Below are 13675 nucleotides of genomic sequence, written 5' to 3'. Positions count from 1 at the left end.
GCCTAAGGGGAAATAAGTTCAAACCTTATCTTAAGTAGAAGTCCATACTGTGCATGTTGCCCTTGGTTTGTCACTTGGTAAATAAAGACATGGGAATTACATGCTGGATTTAGACTTGATTTAAAGTGTGCCAGATAAAATAACTTTACGCTTTTCAATTAAATCCACTTGCATGTCTCACTTATTCATTGACACACATGAAAGAGGTTTTTGTTTTCCATCACTATGATGAATTCCATGAGACACTTTTGAAGTAATTCAAACATTTTAATATCAATAGATGTGAAGCAGAGTTAGCTACTGTATGGGTTTTTACAAGCTTTTTATGTTAATGTCCTATTTTATATCATCATATCTGAGCTGTTTCAGCACCTTAATGAAATTGCACATAAGTTGTGTTTACTCAGAGTACAGAATACAATCAAAACCTGTTTGAACATGTATACACTGAGTGTACATAACATTAGGAACACCTGCTCTTTCCATGCCATGGACTGACCATGTGAATCCAGGTGCAGAGACAGGGTGTGAGAGCGAAGTCTGCATCTCCCTCATCGCAATATCTGAGTCTACCTATAAGATACATAAGTTGTTATCTGACATATTTAATATTCTCCTCCACTAGAATGTAACTGCCACAACAAGGCCGAGGACTGCTATTACAACCAAACTATGGACGACCACAAGATGAGCATGAACTCGCATGGACACTTCCATGGCGGGGGTGTGTGTATCGATTGTACCCAGAACACGGCCGGTGTCAACTGTGAGACCTGCGCAGATGGCTTCTACAGACCCCACGAGGTACTGTCTCCTCACTGTCCCGTAATCCGATGCCCTCTTTGTGTCCCTATGGTCCCTGTAATCCAATCCATCAATATGGTGCCCATTTCCTGAGGACCTCCCTGGTCTTCATTTTGTGTCCCTATGGTCCCCGTTACCTGAGGACCCCCCTGGTCTTCCTTTGTGTCCCTATGGTCCCCGTTACCTGAGGACCCCCCTGGTCTTCCTTTGTGTCCCTATGGTCCCCGTTACCTGAGGACCCCCTGGTCTTCCTTTGTGTCCCTATGGTCCCCGTTACCTGAGGACCCCCTGGTCTACCTTTGTGTCCCTATGGTCCCCGTTACCTGAGGACCCCCTGGTCTTCCTTTGTGTCCCTATGGTCCCCTTTACCTGAGGACCCCCTGGTCTTCCTTTGTGTCCCTATGGTCCCCTTTACCTGAGGACCCCCTGGTCTTCCTTTGTGTCCCTATGGTCCCCTTTACCTGAGGACCCCCTGGTCTTCCTTTGTGTCCCTATGGTCCCCATTACCTGAGGACCCCCTGGTCTTCCTTTGTGTCCCTATGGTCCCCGTTACCTGAGGACCCCCTGGTCTACCTTTGTGTCCCTATGGTCCCCGTTACCTGAGGACCCCCTGGTCTTCCTTTGTGTCCCTATGGTCCCCGTTACCTGAGGACCCCCTGGTCTTCCTTTGTGTCCCTATGGTCCCCGTTACCTGAGGACCCCCTGGTCTTCCTTTGTGTCCCTATGGTCCCCATTACCTGAGGACCCCCTGGTCTTCCTTTGTGTCCCTATGGTCCCCGTTACCTGAGGACCCCCTGGTCTACCTTTGTGTCCCTATGGTTCCCGTTACCTGAGGACCCCCTGGTCTTCCTTTGTGTCCCTATGGTCCCCGTTACCTGAGGACCCCCTGGTCTTCCTTTGTGTCCCTATGGTCCCCGTTACCTGAGGACCCCCCCTGGTCTTCCTTTGTGTCCCTATGGTCCCCTTTACCTGAGGACCCCCCCTGGTCTTCCTTTGTGTCCCTGCCTAGTGGCGTGCGCCTTTCTGTGCACTATTGTGTACATTCCTATTGTCTGTGATTGGACAATAAAATCAGTGTGTGTGTGTGTGTGGTCCTGATTACAAACACATTGTAGTTTTCAAAAAGAAAGGAGGACCAAGGCACTTTTCATATAATGAATTAAAATGCCTTTATTTGTATGGCATGTTCAATAGAAACAAAGTTTTAAAATGCCGAAACTTCTATTGAACATGCCATACAAATAAAGGCATTTTAAAACTTTGTTTCTATTGAACATGCCATACAAATAAAGGCATTTTAATTCATTATATGAAGAGTGCCTTGGTCCTCCTTTCTTTTTGATGACCAATTCACCCCTTTTACCAAAGAGCACCTTCTGTCTACCAAAATGTACTATTGTGTACCTTAGTAGCGCTTCCCTTCCTCCTCTTTCTACATTGTAGTTTTGGTTCTGTGACTCAACGAAAGATAATGGAGTTATTTGTTGCTGTGTCCTAGAATGACTGTATAGTGGAACTACATTGGTATCATGGTCCTTGCTCGGATGGATGAATGGCGATTTATTAAACTTTTAATTTCAGTGTGTACCTTGTGTGAATGTGAATGGTCATTGGAACAGGCAGTTAACCCACTGTTCCTAGGCCGTCATTGAAAATAAGAATTTGTTCTTAACTGACTTGCCTAGTTAAATAAAGGTAAAATAAAAAATAAAAAATAAAATTGTGTATTTGTTTCCTCCTGGGTGTGCGTGTATATATGTGTGTGTGTGTGTGTGTGTGTCTGTGTGTGTAGGTGTCGCCCTACAGTGAGAACCCATGTGTGGAGTGTGGCTGTGACATGAGGGGGTCTTTGACTCCTACCTGCATCAGAGATGACAACCACGCCAAGCTGGAGAAAGGTACAAACACGGAACTGTACTGATTTTATTGTACTGTGTATTGACTGTGCTAACTGGACTATGCTAACTGTGTTGTATTGACTGTGCTAACTGGACTATGCTAACTGTGTTGTATTGACTGTGCTAACTGGACTATGCTAACTGTGTAGTATTGACTGTGCTAACTGGATTATGCTAACTGTGTTGTATTGACTGTGCTAACTGGACTATGCTAACTGTGTTGTATTGACTGTGCTAACTGGACTATGCTAACTGTGTTGTATTGACTGTGCTAACTGGACTATGCTAACTGTGTTGTATTGACTGTGCTAACTGGACTATGCTAACTGTGTTGTATTGACTGTGCTAACTGGATTATGCTAACTGTGTTGTATTGACTGTGCTAACTGGACTATGCTAACTGTGTTGTATTGACTGTGCTAACTGGATTATGCTAACTGTGTTGTATTGACTGTGCTAACTGTACTATGCTAACTGTGTTGTATTGACTGTGCTAACTGGACTATGCTAACTGTGCTGTATTGACTGTGCTAACTAGACTATGCCAACTGTGCTGTATTGACTGTGCTAACTAGACTACGTTAACTGTGACATATTGACTGTGCTAACTAGACCACGCTAACTGTGCTGTATTGACTGTGCTAACTAGACTACACTAACTGTGCCGGCCTTATTGACTGTGCTATTTGGTCAATGCTAACTGTGCTGTATTGACTGTGCTGTGCAGGTCTGAACCCAGGGCAGTGTCTGTGTAAAGAGGGTTTTGTGGGTGAGCACTGTGAACGCTGTGCCTTTGGCTACAGGGACTTCCCCCTGTGTTCACGCTGTGAGTGCAGTCTGGAAGGCAGCCTCAACATCGACCCCTGCACAGAGTGCATCTGCAAGGTAACACTGGGGTAATATAGGGTAACACTTGCATTATGAGTAACCTTGCCTGAAGACCTGAAGACTTGCATTAGCTCCCTGAGCTAATGCCTAGGTTTTAGCTCAACAGGCTAAGACAGTCTTGTGCTCATTGTCCCTGAATGTTCCTACCAAACTAATCCCCTTAAACTGATCTTCTCCACTGTGTGTGTGTGTGACTTAGGAGAACGTGATGGGGGCCAACTGTGACCTGTGTAAGCAGGGTTTCTACAACCTGGAGGACCGTAACCCTGAGGGATGCACAGAGTGTTTCTGCTTCGGTGTGTCTGACGTGTGTGAGAGTTCACCCTGGTCTTTGTTTCAGGTAACACACCGCAACTCCCACATCCAAATACACTCTCATCCACACATCCATTTAATTACTTAGTTGTTCCTTTGGACAAGAATATCCACAATATGCAGCAACCAACTCCAATGGTTCCACATCGTTTTGTTGGGAGCCGTTAAACTCTTTGATACTGTAGAACTCAATAACACTTAACCGGTAAATTGGATCAGCCTGTGATGTTCTCATTACAAATTCCTCCTGGCCCATAGACTGTTGACTCCAATGGATGGCTCCTTCCTACCCAAAGCGTCTCCATCTACACGGCACCCCTCACTGATGACGACAACAACCTCATTGTCCCCAGCATCACCATGATCCAGTCGTACCGTTTTGTGTCTACCTGGGCCGCTCCGGAGGGCTTCCTGGGGAACAGGGTAAGCGTTTTGCTTCCTGGGGAACAGGGTAAGCGTTTTGCTTCCTGGGGAACAGGGTAAGCGTTTTGCTTCCTGGGGAACAGGGTAAGCGTTTTACTTCCTGGGGAACAGGGTAAGCGCTTTGTTTCCTGGGGAACAGGGTAAGCATTTTGCTTCCTGGGGAACAGGGTAAGCGTTTTGCTTCCTGGGGAACAGGGTAAGCGTTTTGCTTCCTGGGGAACAGGGTAAGCGTTTTGCTTCCTGGGGAACAGGGTAAGCGTTTTGCTTCCTGGGGAACAGGGTAAACGTTTTGCTGACATACAGTATATTGCACCTATGCTACCAACGCTAAACTCTCACCTATGGAGTTCCTTCCCACAGGAGGGAGGAAATAGGCCTCTGTTCTCCCTATAGATTTATCTCTCTCTGTCTCTCTTGCTACTGTATTTCTCTCTTTTTCACTCTCCTCTCCCCCTTCTCTTACTCCCCCTACCTCTCTCTTTCACTCTCCTCTCTCTCTCTTCTCTTACTCCCCCCCCTATTTCTCTTTTTCACTCTCCTCTCTCTCTTCTCTTACTCCCCCTATCTCTTTTTTCACTCTCCTCTCTCTCTTCTCTTACTCCCCCTGTCTCTCCTCTCTCTCTCCTCTCTCTCTTCTCTTACTCCCCCTGTCTCTCCTCTCTCTCTTCTCTCTCTCTTCTCTTACTCCCCCTACCTCTCTCTTTTTCCACTTGTCATTTGTAGTCCCCCTTCTTTCCTCCCACTGTGTGTTAATAGAGGGTGCCCTGTAATTATAGTCAAGTAGGGCCGGGCACTTTATTAATTGCCAAATTAATGAGGTTCCATTCATTAGAACCCTGTCGTGTGTGTTCTACTGTACCCATTAGTCCCTCCAGTGATTAGAATTAATTAATTAGAATAAGTCATTATTTCTGGAATGGCCTTAATATCTGGAGGGAGGGAGAGAAAGATCGAGGCAGCAATTATCCCCGTGGGCCTGATTTTACTTCAATATTTAGTGTAACGAATTTCGACTATTGCATATTTACTCTAGGTAATGTTTTCTTGAGTCTAACACTTTATTTTTACAATTTTCCCCTTTTCGTTTTTTCCCATTGCTTTGTGAAGCTGACATCATATGGAGGGCTTTTAAACTACACTGTGGCCTATGATGTTTCTGTGGACAATGTGGACAATTCTCTGCCATCACAGTTTGATCTGATTATTGAGGTAAGTTAATATTGTGCTAACTGGATATGTATTCAACCTGGCTATGATATTAGCTGTGGAATGCAAGATTGTGAACCTAGTTTACAGTAAAAGAAACTTCTAGACCATTATAGATTTGATTACCATTATGGAATCACCCGAATCACCCCTAAATCTAGAACCATTCCTAAGGATTGAGCATACCAACCCCCGTTAATATAAATCAACATTTGTTGCTAAATGCCTTGTCTGGATGCGTCCCCAGGGGAACGGGAGAACCCTGCGTCAGACGCCCCCCAAGCAGCTCTTCCTGACGCCCCTGCGGGAGCAGCTTGTTTCCGTGGAGCTCCTACCGCAGGGCTTCGTAGACGTACACACAGGCCAGAGGGTTGACAGGGACGAGCTGATGACTGTATTGGCGGACTTGGCTGGACTGAGGATCAGAGGCCACCTCAATGCCAGCGCAGAGGGGGCACTCAGGTTGAGCACCGTATCTCTGGACATGGCAGACATCAGGGCTGCTAACCCAGTCCAGGCCCGGGACGTGGAGCAGTGTGAGTGCCCCTGGGGCTACTTGGGCACATCCTGTGAGGTAAACACCCAGGTCACGTGACGGTGGCCGGGTTGATACTGTTTACTACTGTATGTGTCTAGTCTAGTTAATGACTTGAGCTGTGTCAGCATCCATTGTAAAAGCAAAGCGCATTATGCATTTCAGATGGCTAAAGTTAGCTAGAGTTAGAAGAGCAACAGTGTTGTGGGTTCGATTCTCAGACAATCCATATATTTTCAATACATGTGTTTACTATAGATCACTTCAGATAAACACAACTTCTAAATCATGTTATACACTGAGTGTACAAAACATTAGGAACATCTTCCTAATATTGAGTTTCACTCCCCCATTTTGCCCTCAGAACAGCCACATGGACTTTACAAGGTGTCAAATGTGTTCCACAGGGATGCCGGCCCATGTTGACTCCAATGCCTCCCACAGTAAAATTGGCTGGATGTCCTTTGGGTGGTGGACCATTCTTGATACAAATCGGTGTGCCTGGCACCTATTACCATACCCCTTTCAAACACACTAAATATATTTCTGTCTTGCCCATTCACCCTCTGAATGGCACACATTCCCAATCCATGTCTCAATTGTCTCAGGCCTTAAATCCTTCTTTAACCTGTCTCCTCCCCTGATTGAAGTGGATTTAATAAGTGACATCAATAAGGGATCATAGCTTTCACCTGGATTCACCTGGTCAGTCTATGTCATGGAAAGTTGTGCCACATAGTCTGAATACCCATTCTTATTTTATGTGACTTTGGGTAAAAGTGACCGCAAAATGACGATGTTTCTCTTTGTGTTTGTAGTTCTGTTCATCTGGATTCTATCGCGTCGGCGGGATCCTGTTCGGAGGTAACTGTCTCCAGTGTGAGTGTAACGACCACGCTACAGAATGTGACATCAACGGAGTCTGTCTGGTGAGTCTCACCTATCTGTCCCACGTCATGTTTAGACAGCAGGGGGCCAGAGACGTAGACATATGAGAAGTAGATATACCATAAATGTATTCCATATAGCTGTCAATGGAGTCTGTGGAAAGGAATATGACTCATAGATATCAGTGGAGGCTGCTGAGGGGAGGCCGGCTCATAATAATGGCTGGAACGGAGCAAATGGAAACCATGTGTTTGATACCATTCCACCTTGTCCGCTCCAGCCATTAAGACGAGGACGTACTCCCCAATTAAGGTAACACCAACCTCCTGTGATAGGTATACCATACATCTATGGCTTGTTTGTGGGATCTAAGCGTGATCGCATCTACTTCCACCACCATCTTTGTAAAATAAGGACATGGTCACATCCAGCCGTTTATCTGACCCTAACATCTGCACTAGCTAGTTAGAGCTTCACTTCACAGCTAGAGGCTAAACCAATGAACAAACCCTCAGTATGAAGCTTCCTGGATTGAGCTGTGTTTGTTGACAGCCATCACTGTTCTGGGTCTAAAATGGCTTCCTTATTTCCTATATAGCGTACGACGTTTGGCTAGAGCCGACCATCCTATTCCCTATACAGTGCACGGCTTTATAGTGAACAGTGTGCGCAGTTTGGGCTCAAATGAATTCGGGTTTGGGTTTCAAATGAATTCCTCCCCCTATTGGATGACAAGTTAATCCTGAGTAATGCTGTGTTAGGTGTTTAAATGGCGTGTGACAAAGCAATGATTATCTAATGGCTACTGCCAGGCATTCATTCTGTCAATATACAATGTAAATCAAAAGGCCTGCTAAACCTAGTAGCTACTATGTTCAATTGAATAAGTGAAGATGATTCACTTTGATTCAGTTAGGTTTGGCAGTTTGGTGCACTTAAAGGGATAGTTCACATTTCAAAGTTTTATCTTACTTACCTAGGGTGGTCATTCAAACAGTTTTTTTAAGTTGGAAAAAAATAAAAAAGCGAACTATCCCTTTAACATTTTATCCCAAGAGATTGTGGTTGCTATGGAGTGTATGGCAGTGTAAGGGCATGTGTGTCAGAGCAGGAACAAGTTTAATTGGGACACTGTTGCCTTAAATCATTCCCCAGGACTGTACTCACAATACCACTGGGCCCCACTGTAACCAATGCCTTCCCGGTTACTATGGCGACACCTCAGAGGGCACCCCAGAGGACTGCCAGAGATGTGCCTGCCCGCTGATAGTGGCGACGAACAAGTGAGTGACTGTGCCAACTCTGTGCCAATGTACCATTCATTCAGATTCTAGAAACCCTCTCCATGGCGACAGATAGGTCACATGTGCGTGGGCGCTGGGTGGTGGAGAGTTTGGCCGTTACACACTGAGTGCACAAAACATGAGGAACATCTTTCTAATATTGAGTTGCACCCCATTTTGACCTCAGAACAGACTCAATTTGTTAGACTCTACTAGGTGTGGAAAGCGTTCCACAGGGATGCTGACCCATGTTACCTCCAATGATTCCCACAGTTGTGTCAAGTTGGCTGGATGTCCTTTGGGTGGTGGACCATTCTTTATTTTTCATTTTATTTAACCTTTATTTAATCAGGAAGGGCTCATTGAGATTTAAAATATATTTTTCAAGAGCGTCCTGGCCAAGATAGGCAGCACCAAGTCATTACAAAAATTACAGACAAACAACATGAAAAACTACAAGTAATCTAGTAAAAACCATAGAAGACCATACAAGAGTATAACAAAATCAAAAACAGCAAATTAAAAACATTGACAAGTCAGGGAATCAGTCTCAAGATCATTCATCAGTGATTTAAAAATACCAATCGGGACAAGTTCTTCCAGTTTAAATGTCACGACTTCCACCAAAGTTGGCTCCTCTCCTTGTTCGGGCGGTGATCGCCGCTCCATTTTTCCATTTGTCTTGTCTTGTTTTCATACACACCTGGTTCTCATTTCCCCAATCAATCTACTTGTATTTAACCCTCTGTTTCCCATCATGTTTTGTGTGTAATTGTTTTCATGTCAAGCGATGTTCTTTAGCGCTTTCCGTTATTGTTCCTTGTTTTTGAGCGCGTTTGTTTTGTTGTGCTCCCTGTTTGGAACTATAATAAAGTGCTCTTCATTTATCATACTCTGCTCTCCTGCACCTGACTTCGCCTTTAAACACACCTTGACATTAAAAGTATTTTATACAAACTGTTGAGCATGAAAAACCCAGAAGTGTTGCAGTTCTTGACAAATGGCACAAATACACAATCCATGTCTCAATTGTCTCAAAGTGTATTTAACAGGTGACATCAATAAGGGATCAAAGCTTTCACCTGGATTCACCTGGTCAGTTCATGGCATGGAAAAAGCAGGTGTTCCTAATGTTATGTGCACTCAGCCTAGGTTCTTATGTCAACAACAGAATGTTTCAACTGCCCCAGATACTTTATTGTGTGAATAGATACGAAGCACAAACGTAGTTGTGGAACAATTTTAGTAGTGGAGATAAGAGGTGAGTTCTGCCCCCACACAATATGAAATGCTTCAAATTGAAGAAAAGCCCTATAGAAACACAAATCATCATCATAACATCTGTAGCTCTTCGTGATACGTCATGTAGACTCCCCCTAACACTCCTGTCTATTCACTCTGCTGGTCTCTTCTTTAGTTTCAGCCCCACCTGTCTCCTGGAGGGCCCTGGACAGGTGACATGTGACCAGTGCCAGCAGGGCTACACTGGGACTAAGTGTGAGAGGTCTGTAGACCAAATGTTCTTAAACCTAATCTTGTCTGTTTGACCCTGTCTTCACTTCTTAGACCTATACTATATAATCAGACATGTTTCACTTGTTGCTAAGTACATCTTAGTAATTTCACTTAACAGTTTGCATGGAAAAATATGTATTATAAGTGAAACTCAGTTACAGTATACACCAATTCTAGTCTCAACCATTTCATGAATCGTATGATTAAGTTTATTATATTATGTGTTAATCTTCGAACTTTGACTTCTCCAGGTGTGCTAATGGTTACCATGGCGACCCGAATGTGGCAGGCAAGGAGTGTGTGCTGTGTGAGTGTAACGGAAACGTGGACCCCTGGGACCCGGGCCACTGTGACACCAGCAGCGGTGTGTGTCTGAAGTGTCACAGCCACACCAGCGGAGACGACTGTGAGAGGTGTGAGGACGGCTACTATGGTGACGCCATCACTGCCAAGAACTGCCAGGGTAAGAGAGCTGTGATGATGATGATGATGTTTTTTGTCCTTATAGAGGATTCTTCCACAGATCCCCTCACAGTTACACATTTAATACAAGAAACAATCTTCACCTAGATGTACAGTGCATCTATAATATGTACCAAATCAGGTCACAGATTACACAGTGAAAATAGACAGGAAATAGACACTTTTGTTTGTTTCTGAGTAGCATTTAGTCAGTCAGTGGAATGCTGAGTGAAGGACATGGCCAACCATTCACAGATTAAGTCTCAACTTTGACCTAGTTCTGCGTCGTGACGTGTCTGACCTGTTCCTAACAATAAGGTCTGTTATGGGTCAGGGCCCGTATTCACAAAGTGTCTCGGAATAGAGGTGTGCTGATCTGGGATCGGGTCCTCCCTGACCATGTAATCTCATTCATTAGGATCTAAAATGCTAAACTGATCCTAGATCAGCAATCCTATTCTGAGACACTTCGTGAATACAGAACCAGCCATGTTACCTTAGGCACTGGGAGGTGAAAGTTTAGGCTCAATCCCTGCCGGGATACGAACAATGATGTGTATAAACCCTGGATTGCTAATGCTATGTATTTGCCAACGAGAGGGTTTGAAGCCACTGATCGTCCATTTTGGTACTCCCCAGAAGGAGCAGTCCTCCATAGGAATTAATGGAAATCTACAGCATTTCAATTAAATGGGACAAAGGACAAAATTGCATATATTTTTTATTGTAGTGGGGACAGTAACAGTAGTTTCAAATAATATACTTTTAGGAAAATGTTAATGTTTAGTTGACATAATCTAATTTAAAAGTAAGCATTAAGGTGTCTGTAATATAATAAACGTGTCAAAAACAAATGTAGACAATAAATACATTTCTATAGCTTCCAAAATATTTTTTTACAATATTTTTTACGGAGAGTTAAACAGCGCCCCCTGTCAGTCTAGTTTTTACCTAAATAATTGGTTAAGATATGGTATGGGACCTGCCCTCTCAAGGCAGCTCATGAACAGTTTATGAAGTCTTATAAGAATTATGGTAATTATGCATCATTCCCAGACCTGGTTTTGTGACAATGTCAGCATACCACAACATTGAAAATCTGTAGATGTTATGAGAATAGGAATTTAATGTTCATAATGAGATATGTGATGCTGGTAATGGATTCAGTCAACACCTAGAATGGCGTTCATTTCACCATCAAACATGGTGAAATATATTGTGATAGATGTGCAATTTTACTTCAAATGTGTGTATTTCCTTCTTATGAAAGGCAACTGTAGAAGAGCTCTTTTATAATGGATAGAGTGACATCTAGGGGAATATCGTAATACTGCAAGTCAGCCTCCTTGCAGTAACCTTTCTAAAATCTTTTCCATGTCTGTGTAATGTCTATACTACATGAAAAAAAACTGGATTTTATAATCAAAATGGTGCTTTGAGAATTGTTTGATTATTTTAGGATATATCTCTCCACTTACCGATATTATTTTCAACATTAAATTGGAGCAAATGTCCTGGTGTTATAAACATGTATGTTAACGACTGTTTTACTCCTATTTCTCCCCTGTGTGTAGCTTGCAGTTGCCATGGAAATGGGTCATACTCGGCCATGTGTGACCTGCTCACTGGACAGTGTACCTGCAAACCCAACGTAGTGGGAGAGAAGTGTGACCAGTGTCAGGTATGTAGACTGTATATCTTTATCTGTTTCATAATATATTCACAACTTCAAACTCACATACCATAGGGCCAAGAGTTTTTCTTACCAGAAAAAAACTATTGTCCCTAGTTATGGTATCTGGTCACACCAAGAAAAAGTCCAGGACCTTCCTTCCACCCTCCATTTTCGGTGTAATTCCACCCTATTCCCATACCTCTCCCTGCAATTAGTATTTGGAATTTGGAAAGGCATGCTAAGTTTCCAGCCCAGTCCATTGGAACGCTTAGTTCTCAGAGGGTGTCCAAGGTCTCTTGCTTCTTTCCTCCCTGCGTCCTGCTTCCCACACCCGCCTTCCAATAAAGACCAGCTGGTCAAAATGCAGTCCAATGTTTTGGATATATTCATTAGCACGATCAGATTGTCTGTCTGCTCACACCCTGGCAAAGAGAGATAGGGAAGAGAGAGGTAGCGAGGGAATATGGGAAGGAGGGAGAGAGAGAGAGAGACAGACAGAGGGATAATATTTTGTTGTTTATTTAGAGCAGAGTTGGTTTGTTTGGTTGGGGAGGGGTCTTTGGCTGGGCAAGGACTGTTCAAATGGAACCAAAAGGACTGTTCTAATGGAACCAAAAGGACTGTTCTAATGGAACCAAAAGGACTGTTCAAATGGAACCAAAAGGACTGTTCTAATGGAACCAAAAGGACTGTTCAAATGGAACCAAAAGGACTGTTCTAATGGAACCAAAAGGACTGTTCAAATGGAACCAAAAGGACTGTTCAAATGGAACCAAAAGGACTGTTCAAATGGAACCAAAAGGACTGTTCAAATAAAACCCAAAAGCTCATGAATTTAGATCATATTTATCTAGGGAGAATAGCGAGCAGTCTTGGGCTTCTCTCTCTTTCAGTATGTTTTATTCATGTTTAACCCAATTGGGGATGTAGATATAGAGAGATGGGGAGGGAAGTTGGGGCAGCAGCTTCTCTCTAATCTCAGAATCAGATGCTCTGGCTGGTGTAAATTCTGACCCACGTCTTGGCCTGGCTGTCTGGTTCCTGGTTCTCCGTTGGGTCCAATGTGGACTGAGAGTTGACAGCTTTGGCAGAGAGGACTGATAGAGACAGATGAAGCCCTCCGCCAGGAATATTAGAGGAGATGGGATGTACTTCCTGCCTGTTCATGTTAGATGGTAACTGTGAGGTGATTGGTGACAGTGAGACCCTCTGCTGATAGTGATGATGTCATTGGACATGGAGAAGTATTACTTCTAGTGTCTCTTGGCATCCTGCTACATGCTCTCTACCAAGGATACAGATAGAGTAATATGCATATTTTTACAGATGTAGGATCTTAATTTGAGCCAGTTTGTTACAGCAGGAAAGTAATCCTGCAGCAACAGGAAATGTGAATTATTATGTGGAGTATAAATCATGGACGTTTTTGTAGGGGTTGCTACATTTTTTGTCAGGGAAAATCAAGTCTGAAGATCCTACATCTGTATGTCTGGATATATTTGAGGGAAAATCAAGAAGATTCAGATGGTTAGCTGATGGAAGTTAGTAACAATTGGTATTTTCTTCTGTGTGTTTTCCAGGTGGGCTTCCACAGTCTTCTCAGTGGACAGGGGTGCAGAGACTGTAACTGTAGCCAATCAGGATCTGTGTCCACAGCATGTGAGGAGGAGGGGCGGTGCCAATGCATCCCAGGGGTGGCGGGGGACAAATGTGACCGATGTTACCATGGTTACTTCAACTACCAGGACAGAGGGTGTACACGTAAGGCCACAAACTTTACCCA

At 43.8% G+C, this 13675-nt stretch overlaps 1 protein-coding gene across 3 annotated transcripts in view; it reads left to right on the top strand.

Moving 5' to 3' along the window:
- The window catches only part of lama1 (laminin, alpha 1), a 67569-nt gene that overhangs the window by 20958 nt on the left and 32936 nt on the right, over nucleotides 1-13675 (top strand). For all 3 annotated transcript variants that reach the window (XR_006080314.1, XM_042308863.1, XM_042308864.1), the window contains exons 8-20: nucleotides 626-804; nucleotides 2597-2702; nucleotides 3430-3587; nucleotides 3790-3930; nucleotides 4164-4328; nucleotides 5436-5537; nucleotides 5782-6108; nucleotides 6888-6998; nucleotides 8113-8240; nucleotides 9658-9744; nucleotides 10007-10218; nucleotides 11792-11898; nucleotides 13473-13653. Coding sequence is in view for 2 of the 3 variants with exons in the window: in XM_042308863.1 (XP_042164797.1) it covers nucleotides 626-804; nucleotides 2597-2702; nucleotides 3430-3587; nucleotides 3790-3930; nucleotides 4164-4328; nucleotides 5436-5537; nucleotides 5782-6108; nucleotides 6888-6998; nucleotides 8113-8240; nucleotides 9658-9744; nucleotides 10007-10218; nucleotides 11792-11898; nucleotides 13473-13653 (2004 nt within the window). In the remaining variant the exon portion in view is untranslated. The remainder of the gene's footprint in view (nucleotides 1-625; nucleotides 805-2596; nucleotides 2703-3429; nucleotides 3588-3789; nucleotides 3931-4163; nucleotides 4329-5435; nucleotides 5538-5781; nucleotides 6109-6887; nucleotides 6999-8112; nucleotides 8241-9657; nucleotides 9745-10006; nucleotides 10219-11791; nucleotides 11899-13472; nucleotides 13654-13675) is intronic.

The sequence above is a fragment of the Oncorhynchus tshawytscha genome, linkage group LG29, assembly GCF_018296145.1.
Source record: "Oncorhynchus tshawytscha isolate Ot180627B linkage group LG29, Otsh_v2.0, whole genome shotgun sequence".
Classification (NCBI taxonomy): Eukaryota; Metazoa; Chordata; class Actinopteri; order Salmoniformes; family Salmonidae; genus Oncorhynchus; species Oncorhynchus tshawytscha.
The sequence above is the reverse complement of the archived record's forward strand: the minus strand, read 5'-3'. Positions and strand labels throughout refer to the sequence as shown.